At 36.1% G+C, this 21,086-nt stretch overlaps 2 protein-coding genes across 2 annotated transcripts; both read left to right on the top strand.

The window, feature by feature from the left end:
• Nucleotides 1-322: 322 nt before the first annotated feature.
• LOC308705989 (putative C-type lectin domain family 20 member A) lies at nt 323-12,636 on the top strand (the record flags this gene model as incomplete). Its single annotated transcript, XM_081391340.1, has 6 exons — nt 323-366; nt 3,334-3,392; nt 6,526-6,897; nt 8,035-8,373; nt 10,171-10,259; nt 12,505-12,636. The coding sequence occupies 6 exons, from the start codon at nt 323-325 to the stop codon at nt 12,634-12,636; spliced, it is 1,035 nt and encodes a 344-aa protein (XP_081247466.1).
• Nucleotides 12,637-14,440: 1,804 nt separating this feature from the next.
• LOC308705981 (cerebellin-1) lies at nt 14,441-20,205 on the top strand (the record flags this gene model as incomplete). Its single annotated transcript, XM_081391326.1, has 3 exons — nt 14,441-14,707; nt 17,938-18,057; nt 20,008-20,205. The coding sequence occupies 3 exons, from the start codon at nt 14,441-14,443 to the stop codon at nt 20,203-20,205; spliced, it is 585 nt and encodes a 194-aa protein (XP_081247452.1).
• Between the last annotated feature and the right edge of the window lie 881 nt (nt 20,206-21,086).

Raw genomic sequence — 21,086 nt, 5'->3', positions numbered from 1 at the left:
TGGAACGGATTCCAGCTTAGGAACAGACTCAGGCTCGGGAACAGATTCAGGAGCAGACTCAGGAACAGATTTGGGCTCAGGAACAGATTCAGATACAGGCTCAGGGACAGAAGACTCTGGACGGGCGGTCTCGGTGGGACAAGACTCTGGACAGGGCGGTCTCGGTGGGACGAGAGTCTGGATGGGTGGTCTCAGCAGGACGAGACTCTGGATGGGCGGTTTTGGTGGGACAAGACTCTGGAACGGGGACTGGAACAGGTCTGGGAATATGGACAGTCCTTGGGAGAGGAACAGGTCTAAGGACAGGAACAGGTCTGGGAACATGGACAGTCCTTGGGGCAGGAACAGAACGGGGATCAGGAACAGGTATCGGCATGGTGGCGGCCATCCTGGCTGAGGGCTCAAGCGGTGGCAGCCATCTTGGCTGAGGGCTCAAGCGGTGAGGTGGCAGCCATCTTGGCTGAGGGCTCAAGCGGTGAGGCGGCGGCCATCTTGGCTGAGGGCTCAAAGCGGCGAGGCGGTGGCCATCTTGGCTGAGGGCTCAGGCGGTGAGGTGGCGGCCATCTTGGCTGAGGGCTCAAGCGGTGAGGCGGCGGCCATCTTGGCTGAGGGCTCAATCGGCAAGGCGGTGGCAGCCATCTTGGCTGAGGGCTCAGGCGGTGAGGTGGCGGCCATCTTGGCTGAGGGCTCAGGCGGTGAGGCGGTGGCCATCTTGGCTGAGGGCTCAAGCGGCGAGGCGGTGGCCATCTTGGCTGAGGGCTCAGGTTGGGCAGGCATGACGTGAAGAACCCTTGAGTCTGGCTGTGTTCCGGATCGAGGCATGACACTCTCCAGATGACGGTCTCCCTCCAATCCAGTCCGGTGGTGTCTGGGAGGTCGATGGGATAGTTAAATGTGGCCCTGATCCGGAACAAGGTACTCAGGCTCTCGTCATCGAGGGCGCTGGTGACGGCAAGGCAGCAAAAGTACTTTGTAAAGGAAAAATAGTTTTGACTCTCCTGAGCCATGACAATAATTCTGACCCTATCGTCCATTTTGGGCGGTCCGATCTTCTGTCACGGTGTGGTGCAGGCAGAAGAAGACGAAGGAGAATCAAAAGTTCCAATGCAAACTTTTACTAACAAATTAATTCATACAGGTACATCGAAGACAGGCAGAAGGTTCACACACACTTAATACGACGGAGATCGGACAAAGACTGAACGGATGGACTGAACGGATTAACAGAACACAGGTGAAATATATGACAATGATGATTAAACAGGTGACAAAACTGAACTGATAATAACAGTAACCATAGATACAAATGAGTGGCGGGAAAACAGAACAAAGGAAGACATGTGACTAATGAAGACAAGACTCAGAACACAACTGTGACAGATTTATTGGCCGATAAATCTAAATCCAAATTTGTAAATAATTTTGAGAGCCTGAATACAAAAACAAAAGTCTCAATATGTCCCAATCACACAATTATAATTTTCTCATGATAATTTTATGTAACCGATATGACAGACTTGCACCACTTTACTGTATTTTCATTTTTGAAGTGATTTCAATCCTATTTCACGCAATTTAAAACCATCATGTTGAACAGCACTGTTCAACATGATGGTTTTAAATTGCGTGAAATATGATCTGAAGTCTCTGCTGAAGGAAATAATACATTATTTATTACATTTATTTTATTTGCCAAATTTCCTTATCGGGCCAATAACGATAACATTAAAAATGAACATATATCGGCCGATACCGATATGGTGGCCGATATATCCTGCATCCCTATAATGTCTTTTCTTCTATTATTTTGTTGTGTCTGTATTACTAATGTCAAGGAGAAGCGCCCAGCATGCACCTACTTGTATTTGCATAGGTAAATAACTGCAGAAGAGTCAAAAAAGACGTTCAATTTTGCATGATCTGAAAATATACTCTGCTAATCACAAACACATACTGCATTTACACAAATACAGGTGACCTCAAAACTAACAAAGAGCAAATCTTTGATGCTTTGCATCTCCAAACTCAATGTCATACTAGTGAAAAACAACAATGCAATAACTGCAAGTTAATTTGAGAAGTAGAACTTTATAGGAGAATGAATTTCAGAAACATCTGTAAATGATGAATAAAGTACTTTCTATCTTTCTGAGGTGACACTGTTTGTTTTGCATAGACTTGTGAATCACTTTGTCCTTCATTTACATGCTCCACAAGGACATTTAAACTGAAAAATAAAGATATATTAAGATTACATGCACCACAAGCCACCCAAAACAATTCAAGTTCATCTGTTTATCTCTTCATATCAATTATTTATGTCAAAATTATAAGAATGCTCTGGTTGTTATATTAGTTATGTAATCATGGCTACTATCACCTGTTCAATGTTTTGATGCAAATTTATGTCTGATCTGCCACTGGAGATCAATCTGAGATCAATCAATCTGAGATCAATCAATCTGAGATCAATCTGAGATCAATCAATCTGAGATCAGTCTGAGATCAATCAATCTGAGATCAGTCTGGGATCAATCAATCTGAGATCAATCAATCTGAGATCAGTCTGAGATCAATCAATCTGAGATCAGTCTGAGATCAATCTGAGATCAGTCTGAGATCAGTCTGAGATCAATCAATCTGAGATCAATCAATCTGAGATCAATCAATCTGAGATAGATACTCTGCAGGAACTAAATCATGGAACATTTAAATATACAGAAGGCATGGTGACTGATATTCTTGTACATTAAACTAGTTTAAATGTGTAACATCTACTTCAAAGTATAATGATGACTCATATGATAATTAGTGTTTCTAAGACGGTCTACCAAAAGACACCTGTAGGAGGAGCCTCAAAAAATGATTCAGTGCGCACTTTGCATATCTGAGAGTTAAATTCCCTTCTTGACCCATTTAAAGAGGACAAGATTGAGAAACATCCTGATAACTCGCTATCACTACAGGACCGGTGGGCCTGAACTTCATCCGTCGAGACTTAATTCAGAAGAGAACTGGTAATTACACTCTACTTTTACAGATGCAACTTCACACTTTCTCCACTGATTAATAATGTTGTAATGACAATTCCATCAACAGATTTTATGGATGTTTTGTTATTAATCAACTCTTTTTTTCTGAGCATCACCTGTTCTTGTTGTAGATAGACATTTTACTGCATTATTTATAGACTATAGTTTTCATAATTTGGCTACACGGCAAAGAACACATCCATCAAACATGAAATTATGCACTTTTTCTCATACAAATACATTTAACCTAAGAAAACCTAAATTTAACCTAACCTCTTTTTGTATTTTTATTTTTTTCCAGTGGCAAAACTTCTGGCAAGATGATGGACCAAATTTGTCTTCCTCTGCTTTCTCTTTCAGGTAAAAACATTATGCAAAACATTAAAATAAACCGAGAAATTACACCAAATGATTTACATATTTTTGCCGTTTTACATTCAGTGATATTACGACAAACTGTTCTGTGTAATATCCTACAAATCTTTGTAGAGGAATCTTTGTGAGATTTGTCCATATGTCAAAGTAATCAAGCCAATAATAATTCAGGTTGTCTACTATCAACGGACAGTTAAAGAAAGAATCTACGAAAGAGAGCCAAGGAAAAATTACTTCTCAAAATTCAAAAAGCTGTCCAGACAAGAGCCGTCACTAGCGGCCGATTATTCTGAAGGTTAATCAAGTAATAAACAAACTTAAATAAACAACAAAAAATAAGCCTTAATTTAATATATATATATATTTATGGCTTCCTCTGGGTTATATATTTATAACAATTTGGGAATAATGACTGTATCCAAAAAAGGAAAAAAATAAGTATATAATATTATTGAACAACACTGTTAAAATACAGTGTATAATGCAAGTTTTATAGTTTGTTATTTTAAATAATTATTTGTTATGATTGTTTATAATAATAGTAATATTGTGGATGAACTTCTTAACCAGAGAACATTAACACACCGCAATTGTTGTTTTACACTTTAAATAAAAAAATGTAAAATTAATTCCTTATTTAATCTTGGACAAACTATATTCTAAAGTGCGCCTATTATGCTATTTTAATTTCCTCATAACACACGCAGCTCTTTTCTCTCAGTGTCTGAAACGCTTTGATAAAGATTCAGTCTCTCTAAGCCCCGCCTCTCTGAGAGCTGCTCTGCTCTGATTGGTCAGAAACCAAACCAAACTCATTATCATATCTGAATCTCCACAGTGGACAGGACCCCCATAAACCTGGGCGGGCGAGACCCGAACTGTATTTGATAACCCTTTCCTATGGTCTGCAGGACCCAACGAGAAATATTTGGCAGTAGTTTCCACGCTGCCAAAAATTCTACTAGAGGTACCAGCCTCTCGAGACTGGTTTCTGGATTTAGTTGTTGTTGAGTGGTCAATTCGTCGCCCCGTATCGACGCACCGACGAGGAACGACTGAACTGACTGCTCTGGGACCCTCCTCGGAGGGGACGGACATCCCAGGACCACTATGTTTCCTGGTGGCCTCTGAGATATGTGCTCTCCGGAGACCGCTGCGCCCTGAAGCACACAAGGTGGCAGGGTTAGCATAACGGTCCCCTGAGGGCACCGAAGCGAGACGGGCACCATATAGTGTGGTGTTGACCGCTCTGCTTCGGGGGGGACTACCTTCATTTGGCCTGCGCCCTCGGGCGTTTCCCGCAGCCTTCTTGGAAATAATGACGGTCCGCAGATCCGTCTTACCCCTTGAAGGCTGCGGTTGAGCGAAGCCACGCTCTGTTTTTGAGTGGTGCGGTGTGAGGAGCTGGCTTTAGATGTTTGAGGCTGCTCCCGCTCAGCAGCCCTAGAGACATGAGTTCGGCAGGGCAGGAGTTTCTGGAATGCAGCCGCTTGCTTGGCTGATTCCTGAAACCTCTCGATGACCGAGTAAACGGAATCGCCGAAGAGGCCAGTGGGAGAAATAGGAGAAATAGAGAAAAATTCTTGTCTTTCTCTTTAATATTGCTCAAATTCAACCAGAGATGTCTCTCAGTGGCCACCAGAGCTGCGATAGTTTTAGCTGTCACCTTGGCGGCCCTGAGAGACAAATCTGTGGCCCGACGCAGTTCGCAAACCGCGTCTGGGCCAATACCCCCCGCCTTCATCCAGGTCTCCTAACAGTTTGGCTTGGTAAGCCTGCAGCAACAACATACAGTAGTGTGAAGGCACGCTGCAGCCTGACCAGCTGACGCATAAGCCTTACCCACCAAAGCTGACGTAACTCTAACGGGCTTGGTGGGTAATACCGGGGCCTTAAGGGAAGATGCTGATTCAGGGGAGAGATAGCTCGCAAGCGTCTCTTCCACCTTTGGCATCTCCCCATAACCGTGCTCTTTATAATTCGATATAGAGGAATAGTGATATGTTTGTGTTCTGTAGACTCTACATGAAAATGGTTTCTCCCACGATCTCGACACCTCGGTGTGGAGATCGGGGAAAAATGGAAGGCCCTGGCGTTGAGGTTGTGAACGAGAGGGCAGGAAATGTTCGTCCAGTTTGCTTTTAGAGCGAACATCCTGCTTATCTGCCAGCCAATCGATGTGTAATCTTTTGACTGCTCTTGTTACAACCTCAACAAGCTCTTCCAAACCTCTTCCAAACCCCGAGAGAAGGCACTGGATCTGTCAGGTGAAGGCAGAGATAAGGCTGGGCCCGTCTCTAACCCCGCTGACAGGCCCCAAGTCTGAAGCCTTCGCTGTGCCTCGGCAGTAGTGGGACCTGAGCCTTGGGGACCGCGAGCCTGAGCGTCCTCGCTAAAGAACGCCAGGTGGGATCGGAGTGTCCGCAATGGAAGCACTTCACAGTGCTGACCGTGCATGCTCCTCACCCAAACAAACAATGCACATAACATGCGTGTCCCTGCCCGTTAAATAACGCGGGCAGGGGTGCATGATATATATATATATTGTAACAGACAACACCAAATAGACAGATACCGTATACACAGAGCGCTTGTGAAGACACAGAAGCTAGCGCTGCTTTGTTTTGGACAGGCTTTATAGTTTCCTGGTTCATGACGTCACCCGCCTCGGACGTTCCGCCACACCATTGGACTGATTTTACATGTGCTTCAAAACATCATCACGCAAAGCCTTCCTTAAGCCTCAATTTGACGCAGGGCAAGTTCCCTTGAAGGGAACTCCATTTATCTTTGATCTTTGCAGAGCTTTTACATTCACAAACGGCTCTATTACACACTGTATGAAAGAGAATATATCCAGAAAGCATAATAGGAGCACCTTAAAATCAAGATGTCTTATTAAACAATCTCAAATATTTTAGCACTGCTTTACAAAAGAAATTCTACAGTGGCTGTAATTTCTTAAACGAACACCAAAATCAAAGACAACAAGAACTTGTTCAACAATGATAAAAAATTCAAATAAAAAAAATCCCGCCAAATAGAAACAAATACATTGAGTGGAACCTTTAAGAAAATAATATCTAAAAAGCTTGAAATGAGTGTATTCTGTCGACAGGATTCCTCTCACTAACTCTGTGTGATCCACACGAGTATGTTCTGATCCGAGAGGCGATGCCGTGGGGAAAAGCTCAAAATTACTGCAGGGAAAACCACATCGACCTGGCCACGGTTCAGAGCAATGAAGACTGGACCACTCTGCAAGAAGTCTCGGATGAAGAAAAGTTTTCTTCATATTCCTGGATTGGACTCTACAATGACATCAACAGCTGGCGTTGGTCTTATCAAGACGAGAGTGTAGTGTTTCAGTACTGGTTTTCTGGCCAGCCGGATAACGCCGCTGCGGGAGAGGAGTGTGCCGCAATATATTACCCTGGATACTGGAAGGATTACAGCTGCGATCTCACTAGATATTTCGTGTGTAGTGACGGTGAGAAACACTCTTTATTGATGCTCATTATTTTTAGTCTATGCATTTATTGCATATCCATCTATTTATTTATGTAGCAGACACTTTTATCCAAAGCAACTTTCAAATGAGGAATACGGAATGCATGAAGACATTAATACAGTATAATGGCATTGGGGTGGAAAATATAAGTAAAAATTTATATCACAATTAGGCAGGATCATGAATTTTGTGCAAACGATTAATTGACATATTAAAGATTTAATTCTGCTATAGTTTAAGCCAATACATTATTTATTTACTCGGAATCGTATACAATATAATAATAAAATCAGCCCATATGATGTATAATTAATTATAATATAATATAATATAATATAATATAATATAATATAATATAATATATAATGCAACAATACAATACAATTTAATGTAATAATATTTAATTTAATTAAATATTATTATTAAATATTATTAAAGTCTTATTAAACCAATAATTTATAATTGTTTAAATTATTTATAATAATTTAAAAACTCTTGTTTTTGTAATCAGGCTCTCAAAAATTATATAAAAATTTAATTTAGATTTATCGGCCAATATATCGGTTATCGGCTTTCATATATAAAGAATTATCGGTTGTTGGCCAAAACTTTCATATTGGTGCATCCCTAAATTTTATACTTTAAAAATTCTCAAAATAGACATAAAAGTCAAAATAGGAGATTACAGGGATCGTTCCCCCAAAAATACAATTGTTTGTCAATTACTGACATCATGTCATTCCAAGTCTCTCGTGAAACACACACACAAAAAAAATATACAGGTTTGTACACAAAAAAAATTTAGGTGTAAGATCTACAACTTTCACTCAGAAATTGCTAGTAAATTTCACAAATAATTACAAAGAAATGCCAAGTAACACAGGCATTTTGAAGTAGAATAAATAAAACAGTTTTCTTGTAAAACATTTATTTACACCTTTGAACTATCCCTTTATACTCTCATTTTATCCATGCTGGGTCCATGTAAACTATGGAAATATAATTGAAAAACTGATTTCTAGAAACATATTTTGGAAGGTTTAAGAGGCTCACACTCGTTAGAGAAAATGATTTTAAAAATGAGCTTGTCATGCCTCTCGACTCTGTTTTCCACAGAAAGAACCAATGCAACAGAGAAACTGGTTTTCGTCCAAACTGTAAAGACGTGGCTTGACGCCCAGACGTATTGCAGAGAGCATCACACAGACCTGGCCACTGTTAGGAGTCTAGAGGACAACAGTAAGATCGTCAGCTTGATAAATGGGTTCGAGCCCTGGATCGGACTGTACCGGGACTCGTGGAAGTGGTCAGATCAGGCCGGCTTTACTTATTCAACCAAACTCACTGCTCAGAGACTCAGCGGGACGGGACTAAACTGTGCCGGTGTATATTATTATAGTACTTCTATTAGCAATTACTATTGCACTGGACTGTATTACTTCTACTGCAGCACTGGTAAGTCCTTTACTTTCCTTCTTTTCGTTGTTTGCTGACAAAAACTGAACATGACTGTCATGGGGCGCCGTTTGTAAAGCGACTCACGCTGAAAATAACAGCAACATTTTGTCACATTTAGCTTCAAACAATGTTTAAAAAACTGGTACGAATTTTTGACGGTCACTTTTTACCACATTTACAACAATATTTGTCAACTTAGAGATATTTTAAATAGTTAAATCTAAATATTAAATGTTACACCTAAATGTTAAATGTTAAATCTAAATGCTAAATATAAATCTAAATGTTAAATATAAATCTAAATCTAAATGTTAAATCTAAATGCTAAATATATATATAAATCTAAATGCTAAATCTAAATATTAAATCTAAATCTAAATGTTAAATCTAAATGTTAAATGTTAAATCTAAATGTAAATGTTAAATCTAAATGTTAAATCTAAATCTAAATGTTGAATTTAAATCTAAATGTTAAATCTAAATCTAAATGTTTCGGGTGAAACTAAATATTTAACTAATATGCAAATTCAAAATGCCGGTAAGCGGAAGTGCCAAAATAAAAGCTCGAGGTGGTCAGTGTGTGTTTATAGCATGGTTTATAGTGTCAAATAACAAATAAAAAAACATTTCATCCGAGGAAATGGACTCTTGGACATGGATTATCGTTATAATAACTACCTAAAATAATAAACACGTTTGGAGAAACTGTATTTGAAGAGTAGGCTAGTGTCACTTTTATGAAAAGTGCGGGACTTATGACCTGTAGCCATAATAGCCAGCCACTAGGGGGCTCACTTTGACTGAATGTCATGTCATTACTCTCATCACGATACTCTACAGTTTCTCCAAACGTGTTTATTATTTTAGGAAGTTATTATCGTTATATTATAGTTATTATTATGAGATGGTTTTTATTCGTTATTTGACACTATAAACCATGCTATAAACACACACTGACCACCTCAAGCTTTTATTTTGGCACTTCCGCTTACCGGCATTTTGAATTTGCATATTAGTTAAATATTTAGTTTCACCCGAAACATTTAGATTCAACATTTAGATTTAGATTTAACATTTAGATTTAGATTTAACATTTAGATTTAGATTTAACATTTAGATTTAACATTTAGATTTAGATTTAACATTTAGATTTAATATTTATATTTAACATTCAGATTTATATTTAACATTTAGATTTAGATTTAACAGTTAGATTTAACATTTAGATTTAGCTTTAATATTTAGATTTAACATTTAGATTTAGATTTAACATTTAGATTTAATATTTATATTTAACATTCAGATTTAGATTTAACATTTAGATTTAGATTTAACAGTTAGATTTAACATTTAGATTTAGCTTTAATATTTAGATTTAACATTTAGATTTAGATTTAACATTTAGATTTAACATTTAGATTTAGATTTAACATTTAGATTTATATTTAGCATTTAATATTTAACATTTAGGTGTAACATTTAATATTTAGATTTAACTATTTAAAATATCTCTAAGTTGATAAATATTGTTGTAAATGTGGTAAAAAGTGACCGTCAAAAATTCATACCAGTTTTTTAAACATTGTTTGAAGCTAAATGTGACAAAATGTTGCTCTTATTTTCAGCGTGAGCCGCTTTACAAACGCGCCCCATAGACTGTTCATTTAATAAGGGTTTCCCAAACTGGCGGTTCATGAGAGAACTGTGAAAAGCTAATAATTAATTAAATCATAACAATTTTAAATTTATTTATAATTTGGGGATGCCTGATATGATACGTGTGTTGTCCTGCAGTGAAGAGAAAGCAGCAGGTGATCCGAGTGCAGGTCAAAGCCAGTGAGAATGCGGACGACGCTACACTGAGTGCACTCGTCTTAAACAAGGTGGGTTTTATAACACGCAACAGACTCAGATTAACCCTCTGGGGCTCTTCACTCATTTCTGACGTTTCTTCTTCTTTTTCTCTTCTTCATTGGAATGGTACGAAACTTGGTAAAGGTTTTGGCACTTGCTGTGTGAACACACACACACACACACACAAAATCATGGCCATGACTCGAAAAGGTTTAAATGGTCCCGAAAAAAACAGTCACACTTGTACGGAAGAGGATTAGGGCCAAGCAATAATAAAAAATAACACCATCTCGAGAAAAAAGTCATTATAATGCGAGATTAAACTTCGTCGAAATTCCACACCTTGAGGATCGACAAGTTTAATAAAGCGTCTTATGGTATCCTGGGAAACCTCGACGAATCGCGCGTAGGTGAAGCCAACGATAACCTTGCATTTGTCCACTGGTTGTCATTTCATGTTGGACAAAAGCGAGTACATCGCGCAAATTGGACTGATTTTTTCTTCTAAAAAGACCTAGCCGCTTGCAAATTCTCTTTAAAGTTCGTATGCTAATTATTATTCTGTCATAATTAGCTAAAGTTGATAGTATTTCTTTGTTTCTAAAAGAAAGTCTAAAATATAGCTTGACTAAGTGATCCAACTCTGCTATCATGCAATGAACACTGATCGAATGCGTTATTCTCTACATTTCATTTCGACTTTTTTTCTCGAAACACAACGACTTTATTCTCGACATTTAATGAGTTTATTCTCAAGATTATTTCGACCTTTTTTCTCGAAACACAATGACTTTATTCTCGAAATTTAATGAGTTTATTCTCAAGATTATTTCGACCTTTTTTCTCGAAACACAATGACTTTATTCTCGAAATTTAATGAGTTTATTCTCAAGATTGTATTTCGAGTTTTTTTTTTCTCGAAATTTAACAAGTTTTTTTCTCGAAACACAACGACTTTATTCTCGACATTTAATGAGTTTATTCTCAAGATTATTCAATGAGTTTTTTTCTCGAAACACAACGACTTTATTCTCGAAATTTAATGAGTTTATTCTCAAGATTGTATTTCGACTTTTTCTCTCGAAATTTAACGACTTTTTTTCTCAAATTTAATGAGTTTATTCTTAAGATTGTATTTCGGCTTTTTTTTCTAAATTTAACAAGTTTTTTTCTCGAAACACAACGACTTTATTCTTGAAATTTAATGAGTTTATTCTCAAGATTGTATTTAGACTTTTTTTCTCTCGAAATTTAACGAGTTTAATTTCGCATTATAATGTCTTTAATCTCGAGATGGTTTTATTTTTTATTATTGCTTGGCCCTAATCCTCTTCCGTACACTTGTGCTCCTCACGGTCAGAAATGTAGAATAGTGGAAGCGTTTGGAAGTGCAGCCGAACAAACTCTGACTGAAAGCTCATTTTTGGATATATCAAACTTGTTTAGATTTATAGCTTTGATTTTCTCACAGTTTTAGAGTAAAACATGTTTTTAAAAATATAAATTTCATATAAAAATTTTAAATAGTATTTTTAATAAACGTATTATTATTTTTAAGTTTACTTTTTACAACTTTTGTCACTTCAGCAATAATCTACCGAGTGTCGTCTTTGAAAAGAGATCAAACTTCAGTCTGTCGCTCTAAAGCATTCAAGATTTACCACAGTTTAAGTTGTAAATGTAATTTTCAGGTCTATATGCTCAAAAACTGAATAAATGGATTATAAATACAGCGTAAATATAATTTAATACCATAAAATCCCCTAAAAATACAAAATAATAACTTCAAATTTAACTTCATCGAACTAAAATATAGTACATTCATTTCATTGACAAAAATAAATAAACAAATAAATCTTGGTAATTTTTGACCGACACGCGAAGAGCTCCAGTAATATATTATAATTCTGTGCTGGCTTGATGATTTCCATACATGTATGACAGTAATGAGCGTCTAATGAGAATCATCACACATGTATTATTTATTGCGACATTTGTTTTTGGTGATGAATGTGTTCAGATTTGTAAGCATTTGTTCAATGAGTTGGTCAGTCCTTCGTGCAATGACAAAATATTATGTATGTTTTGAGCTTCGCTAGTTTCTGCACTTTCAGCAAGATTTGTAAAGTATGAGATGATAATTTTGAGGAAAAATACGTCACACTTACATTTAGTCATTTAGCAGACGCTTTTTATCCAAAGCGTCTGTTTTATCCAAACAAGTGTTTATTTCATTAAACACTTGTTTAATGAAAGCCTGTTTTTGTGGTTTAGATACAGCAGATGCTGAACGATCAGGACGTCACACTTACATGGAGGAAACAACCGAACGGAAAAATCTTCCAGAAGGAAAAGACCAAGAAGAAAGCCAGTAATGCCAGTAATGCCAGTGCTCCAGTTTGCTGAAGTCATGTTCAAGTCAAACTTCTCAAACCAATGCTTCATTTCATTCTTAGTTACAGATATCTTAATTAAACTAGATGAATTACAACTTTACAAGTTATTAGTCAAAAATACATTTACATCTATTCATTTTGTATTTCTTCATTTAGCAGACAGATATGTACACCTGAATATGAGCCAATAAATGTAAAATCATCATGAAGAATAAATAAAGGCCTTTGGGACGATATTAAAAACTGCATCAGATTTTCTCACAATAACATGAAACAAAAAGCACTAGTGAACTTCACACAAATGACACACAAATCACACAAATGACACAAGAAGGTTCTAAAATAAGAAAGAGAAAAATATATTTAGAAACCCCCAAGAACTTTAAAGTTTTGCGAGCTGATGCAAAGTTTCAGAGTAACGCAAACATTTTGCGAGTGAACGCAAAAGCAATGACATTTAATTTTTCTTCCCATCTCATTTTATCTTTACCATCATCATGTCCCATAGTTTATAAGTCCTTTGCATTTGTTCTCTGATTCAGACATGCATTTGCATTTACAATAACAAGTGAGATTACGCCACAATGTTGATTCACAAATGTAAGTGGTTTGATGGTTCACAATTACTCAATAGTCTACGCATTAGTGCTGATTATCGAAGGTAAGAATGAGAAAAAATATATTAAGAAACCCCCTTGAACTCAAAAAAATGTGCAAGTTAACGCAAAAGCAATGACATTTTTTTTCTTCCCATCTCGTTTTTTTTTTACATTTTTTTTTTAACCATCATCATATCTCATAGTTTACCTATAAATAGCTTATATTTATAGCCTCCAGCCATCAGATTCATCCATGAAGAATACTGGCACTGAAGAACTACTCACATAATGACCAGAACAATATTCACACACGAGTAACTCGTGTATGGAAGCTTATTTCCACCACAGAATTATATATATATATATATATATATATATATATATATATATATATATATATATATATACAAAACAATAAATATAGAACAATCCTATGGCTCTGTGCTTCTGGTGTTGGTTATTATTGGAGATATTTGTAAAACATACATCAACAGCGGACTGTAAGCACTCCATCATTTATGAAGCCACATTAAATAATAGCGACAGAAGACATGGGCTACACACACTTTCTATCACAATAATAACGTGTTCTCCTCATACTATTACCTGATCTCGAGAAGCCTTGAATCTCTGACAGATGTTAGATTGAGATTTAAAGGGCTGAGTATATGGACAATGTATGGCACATTAAATCCTTTTGACTATCCATGATATTAATCCATCAGTTTGACTATTTGTCAACTTTAAAAGTTAAACCTTCCCACGTGACACTAAAAATATCACGTGTAGTTAGTGTGTGTGTGTGTGTGTGTGTGTGTAACTAAAACTGAAAAATAATAAGTGTGTGTGTAGGAATGTTGGGAAGCCTGATGGGAAGGCATATGGTCTCCTCAAGAGGGACGTTTTGTCCAGATGGCGAGTGTGTGTGTGTGTGTGTGTGTGTGTGTGTGTGTGTGTGTGTGTGTGTGTGTGTGTGTGTGTGTTGTGGTGATACAGTCACATATGCAGTATATCTCACAACACACAGAAACGCTGAAGTGCGAAATAATCCAATATCTCGAGTAACCGCACACAATCAGACCCGCTCTGCGCTGATCTCTGGACTCGGGTTCATTAGAGTCGAGATTAGATTAGCATTAGTTTTGGGCCGACACAGGCGAAGGTGAAACACACCTCATCATATTGAAACACTGGAGTGTATCTGAATCCTCCAGGATGGTTGTCTCGCGGGTCTCACTGCTCGCTGGGCTCCTGTGTGTGACGGGCTTCAGGGTCCGGGGCCAGAACGACACCGAGCCCATCGTGCTGGAGGGAAAGTGTTTAGTGGTGTGTGACTCCACTCCGACCACAGAGCCGGCCGGGAACGCTCTGGGAATGTCAGTGCGTTCGGGAAGCGGACGGGTCGCATTCTCAGCCGTCAGGAACAACAACCACGAGCCCTCGGAGATGAGCAACCGCACCATGACTATTTACTTCGACCAGGTAGAGTCTGTGATTGATGCTTTAGCCGTTTTATCAGCAGTGTATTTAACTGTAGTTACAAGGGATGTAAAAATTACTGGTAGTTCGGTACTAAGTCAATACTAAAGATAGTAAACCATTATTTAGTAGTTATTGTATTTTTTTAACTGTAGTTACTATGGATTTAAACATTACTGGTAGTTCGGTACTAAGTCAATACTAAAGATAGTAAACCATTATTTAGTAGTTATTGTATTTTTTTAACTGTAGTTACTAGGGATGTAAAAATTACTGGTAGTTCGGTACTAAGTCAATACTAAAGATAGTAAACCATTATTTAGTAGTTATTGTATTTTTTTAACTGTAGTTACAAGGGATGTAAAAATTACTGGTAGTTCGGTACTAAGTCAATACTAAAGATAGTAAACCATTATTTAGTAGTTATTGTATTTTTTTAACTGTAGTTACTATGGATTTAAACATTACTGGTAGTTCGGTACTAAGTCAATACTAAAGATAGTAAACCATTATTTAGTAGTTATTGTATTTTTTTAACTGTAGTTACTAGGGATGTAAAAATTACTGGTAGTTCGGTACTGAGTCAATACTAAAGATAGTAAACCATTATTTAGTAGTTATTGTATTTTTTTAACTGTAGTTACTAGGGATGTGAGAATGACTTGTAGTTCGGTACTAAGTCAATACTAAAGATAGTAAACCATTAGTTAGAAGTTATTGTATTTTTTAACTGTAGTTACTAGGAATATAAAAATTACTGGTAGTTCGGTACTGTCAATACTAAAGATAGTAAACCATTATTTAGTAGTTATTGTATTTTTTAACTGTAGTTACTAGGGATGTAAAAATTACTGGTAGTTCGGTACTAAGTCAATACTAAAGATAGTAAACCATTAGTTAGTAGTTATTGTATTTTTTTAACTGTAGTTACTAGGGATGTAAAAATTACTGGTAGTTCGGTACTGAGTCAATACTAAAGATAGTAAACCATTAGTTTGTAGTTATTGTATTTTTTTAACTGTAGTTACTAGGGATGTAAAAATGACTGGTAGTTCGGTACTAAGTCAATACTAAAGATAGTAAACCATTAGTTAGTAGTTATTGTATTTTTTTAACTGTAGTTATTATGGATTTAAACATTACTGGTAGTTCGGTACTAAGTCAATACTAAAGATAGTAAACCATTATTTAGTAGTTATTGTATTTTTTTAACTGTAGTTACTAGGGATGTAAAAATTACTGGTAGTTCGGTACTGAGTCAATACTAAAGATAGTAAACCATTAGTTAGTAGTTATTGTATTTTTTTAACTGTAGTTACTAAGGATGTAAAAATTACTGGTAGTTCGGTACTAAGTCAATACTAAAGATAGTAAACCATTATTTAGTAGTTATTGTATTTTTTTAACTGTAGTTACTAGGGATGTAAAAATTACTGGTAGTTCGGTACTGAGTCAATACTAAAGATAGTAAACCATTAGTTAGTAGTTATTGTATTTTTTTAACTGTAGTTACTAGGGATGTAAAAATGACTGGTAGTTCGGTACTAAGTCAATACTAAAGATAGTAAACCATTAGTTAGTAGTTATTGTATTTTTTTAACTGTAGTTACTAGGGATTTAAACATTACTGGTAGTTCGGTACTAAGTCAATACTAAAGATAGTAAACCATTATTTAGTAGTTATTGTATTTTTTAACTGTAGTTACTAGGGATGTAAAAATGACTGGTAGTTCGGTACTAAGGCAATTCTAAAGATAGTAAACCATTAGTTAATAGTTATTGTATTTTTTTAACTGTAGTTACTAGGGATGTAAAAATGACTGGTAGTTCGGTACTAAGTCAATTCTAAAGATAGTAAACCATTAGTAGTTATTGTATTTTTTTAACTGTAGTTACTAGGGATGTAAAAATTACTGGTAGTTCGGTACTAAGTCAATACTAAAGATAGTAAACCATTATTTAGTAGTTATTGTATTTTTTAACTGTAGTTACTAGGGATGTAAAAATGACTGGTAGTTCGGTACTAAGTCAATACTAAAGATAGTAAACCATTATTTAGTAGTTAATGTATTTTTTAACTGTAGTTACTAGGGATGTAAAAATTACTGGTAGTTCGGTACTAAGTCAATACTAAAGATAGTAAACCATTATTTAGTAGTTATTGTATTTTTTAACTGTAGTTACTAGGGATGTAAAAATGACTGGTAGTTCGGTACTAAGTCAATTCTAAAGATAGTAAACCATTAGTTAGTAGTTATTGTATTTTTTTAACTGTAGTTACTAGGGAAATAGAAATTACTGGTAGTTCGGTACTAAGTCAATACTAAAGATAGTAAACCATTATTTAGTAGTTATTGTATTTTTTTAACTGTAGTTACTAGGGATGTAAAAATGACTGGTAGTTCGGTACTAAGTCAATATTAAAGATAGTAAACCATTAGTTAGTAGTTATTGTATTTTTTAACTGTAGTTACAAGGGATGTAAAAATGACTGGTAGTTCGGTACTAAGTCAATACTAAAGATAGTAAACCATTAGTTAGTAGTTATTGTATTTTTTAACTGTAGTTACTAGGGATTTAAACATTAGTGGTAGTTCGGTACTAAGTCAATACTAAAGATAGTAAACCATTAGTTAGTAGTTATTGTATTTTTTAACTGTAGTTACTAGGGATGTAAAAATTACTGGTAGTTCGGTACTGAGTCAATACTAAAGATAGTAAACCATTAGTTAGTAGTTATTGTATTTTTTAACTGTAGTTACTAGGGATTTAAACATTAGTGGTAGTTCGGTACTAAGTCAATACTAAAGATAGTAAACCATTAGTTAGTAGTTATTGTATTTTTTAACTGTAGTTACTAGGGATGTAAAAATTACTGGTAGTTCGGTACTGTAGTTATTGTATTTTTTAACTGTAGTTACTAGGGATGTAAAAATTACTCGTACTTTGATACTAAGTTAATACTAGGGCTGCATGATTAATCGCAATTTCCATGTAATTGCACTAAAACCGATTCGGCTTATCGCGATTTTGAAATCGCAAAGGCTGTGATTATTTGTAATGCGTAGCTTGTCATTGGCAGCTTGTCACACTGAGAGTTGGAGTCACATATAACGTGCATTTGAAAAAGCCACTGTATACTTCGACCAGGTGTAATGAATATGAGATTGATGCTTTAGCCGTTTTATCAGCAGTGCATGAAGCAACACGTGTGTTTTTGTGTCCCGTCGAAGGTTCTGGTGAACGTCGGGAGTCATTTCGATCCGGCACGGAGCGTTTTCCTGGCTCCGAGAAAAGGAGTGTACAGCTTTAGTTTCAATGTGGTCAAAGTCTACAACAGACAAACTATACAGGTGAATCATTCGACATTTAACATTTCACGTCACTCGTGAAGAATTTCATGAGAAACTTCAGTTTTATGTCCTTTTCTAGTCATGTTATTTTTTAGCGCTTTCCACACAATACAATTCAAAACTCTTCATACATTTCTCATAACCAACTTTCAGCTTCACATTCAAAATGCACTAAAACTATCAATTATAACTCGTTATAATTAATTATAAATATTTGGATCAGATAATCGAATTAACTAGATGTGCCTGTATTAATATTACAAACAATTAATCCGTTCGTCCAGCAAACACAAAATTTTATTTAACTGAATCACGCACACAACTAATCTAAACAAACACACAATGTACAAGACTTGCAATGCCTAAGACATTGAACGAGTGTCCGGATGAAGTCTCAGGAGAAAGTCTTGATGGTTTAGTGAGTCGATGGTGTTGAAGTTGCAGTCAATTTCTTCCACACTGAACAAAGAAATTATGAAATTATGATGTTAGTTTGACTGTCATGGTCAATGAAGCAACTACAATGTTTGGGGTATTAAATGATGATTATTTTGATAGAAAGCATGGTATAGATAAGGTTACATTAACTAGTGTTTCTATCATAAAGCATGCATAAAATAGAATACAATACAAAAGACACTATGCAAGACGGTTATAATCATACTGTAAGAATAGATTTTCCTGCTAAGACAAAAGCTGAGATAAAACTCACCCTGCAATAAAGCCATAAAACGCACCCCGGACAGAAGATCGCAAAGAAAGAGCACAGGACATTGTCTTATCCAAACTTTTCTCCTTCCTTATCTCTGCATCCCCCTCTCCATCCTCAAGTCACCAAAAGATCACTGAGAATATCTATATATCACATATGATGTATCTTCTGAATCTATTGTTTTTCCTTTTCATGTTTGGCATCATTTTAAATGTCTTAATTTCATTGCAAAAACTTAGGAGCATTCTGGGTAACACTTTATAATAACGGCACACTATTAATCATTAGTTAAGCAGTAGTAAACAGTTCATTCATCATTTATAAAGCATTAATAAGCAGTTTATAAATACGGCTATAAATGCTTTAATCTTGATTTATAAGCATATCTATAATGTGTTTAATAATTGTATTTTCATAATTTATTTTAATAACATAACCAGTTATTTAGGTGCTGTCACTGATTCATAAGTTCACTTAGAAAGTGTAAGTAAATGTAGTAGATTCAGGGAGTTATAAAGCATTTAGTAGTGGTCAGTTCACTATGTTTGTGAGCTCATCTAAAGTGAGGACTAGTTATGCCTTGTAAAGCATTTATAAAGGAGATTTAAAGGCTCATTGATTCTTCTAAACAAAAAAAGGAAACAAACACAACACAGCGATACAGAACATGGAAATATTAACAGCCTTTAAATCTCCTTTATAAACGCTCTACAAGGCATAACTAGCCCTCACTTTAGATGAGCTCACAAACATAGTTAACCGACCACTACTAAATGCTTTATAACTAACAAATTAACCCTGAATTACAGTAGAAATACATGTTAATAAAGCATTTATTAACACACTAAGTAACTATTACTATATGTCTGAATAATAAGATGTATGAATGTACATTTAAACAGTTTATTAATCATTTACTTACACTTTCTAAGTGATTTTATGAACCACTGACAACTTCTAAACAACTGGTTTGTAAATAATGCTATATTTCATTTAGAAATGATAAACTGATCATTAAGTCTCAGTAAAGATCAGTATGAAATTCAATTATTAAACTTGACTTGATGTAATTTGAAAAAAGTCATCATTCAACGTATTTTGTGTCAAAGCAATGATAAATGATCCATAGTTTACCTCACATAGACTGATGTTGTGATCACTGTGTGAAGTTTTGAAGAAGTGATCATATTGAGGAATGTGTCCTAGCGATTGTCCTTACTGTCTACCTGTCCGCCCAGGTGAGTCTGGTGTTGAACGGCTGGCCGGTGTTCTCTGCGTTCGCCGGCGATCAGGACGTGACGCGCGAGGCGGCGACCAACGCTGGTCTGGTGACCATGGAGAGAGGAGATAAAGCCTCGCTCAAACTGGAGAGAGGAAACCTGATGGGCGGATGGAAATACTCCACCTTCTCGGGGTTCCTTGTTTTTCCCCTGTAGAAACAGAAGTTTGTGTGGAAAACAGAGACACTGATGAAAGAACACATTCAGCAGAAGGACGTTTGTAGGAGTCCACAAGTGTGATGATTCTTCAGCCTGTTCTTTTCATTTAGGTCTACTTACTTTCGCTGATGGACTTCTTCCTCTGCAACCTTTCTTTCTTTATGCATGAACCTGCTTCTTAGTACATGATTAACGGGGCTATATGTAGAATTCAGAAACCCTTGTTATTAGCGACACCAGTGGTCATTACGTGAACTGCAGCAGCAACTTATTGTTCGCACTCGAAACAAATGTGATTCAAAGCCCCGATATATACACTGCAAAGGTCTTTTTTGTTCTTCTCTTGGAAATACATTTGCAGCGATGTGCTGTAAATGAACATCCCGACGCCATCCACTGCTGAGAGATTTAGATGAATATGTGAATATGTGCTGCAGTTTTTCTCTCGATAACATAATAAACACACAACAAAAATGAGAAACAGCAGTTCAGAAAGTATGTGGATGTTTGCAGCAGCTCTGAGATTCCCCGGCATCATGACGACAGATGAGGTTTGATTATTTATTATAGTATATTTGAGACTATAGACTTTATAGGTCTGTCTCTGTGAGACTGTAGTTATAATGAATCCCTTTTCTTTGTATGGCACATTGACATTACAGTACAGAACGGCTCTTTCGGTGTTATCCTGAACATTGTATAAGCATTCGTTCGTTTTCATGAGTCATTGATTGGAGGAGAGGCTCTCGGGAGCGTAAACATCACATCCGTTTAATTTTCCCGCTGAAAACATCCCAAGTCCTTCACATAAAAATCAATCTACAGGCTTTCAAAGACACCGGGGAAGGTCTCAATTTTTCATATTTTTCTTTTCAAAC

The sequence above is a fragment of the Scardinius erythrophthalmus genome (assembly GCF_964197995.2).
Source record: "Scardinius erythrophthalmus genome assembly, chromosome: 2".
In the NCBI taxonomy this organism is placed as follows: domain Eukaryota; kingdom Metazoa; phylum Chordata; class Actinopteri; order Cypriniformes; family Leuciscidae; genus Scardinius; species Scardinius erythrophthalmus.
This window is presented reverse-complemented; position numbering and strand designations above follow the sequence as displayed.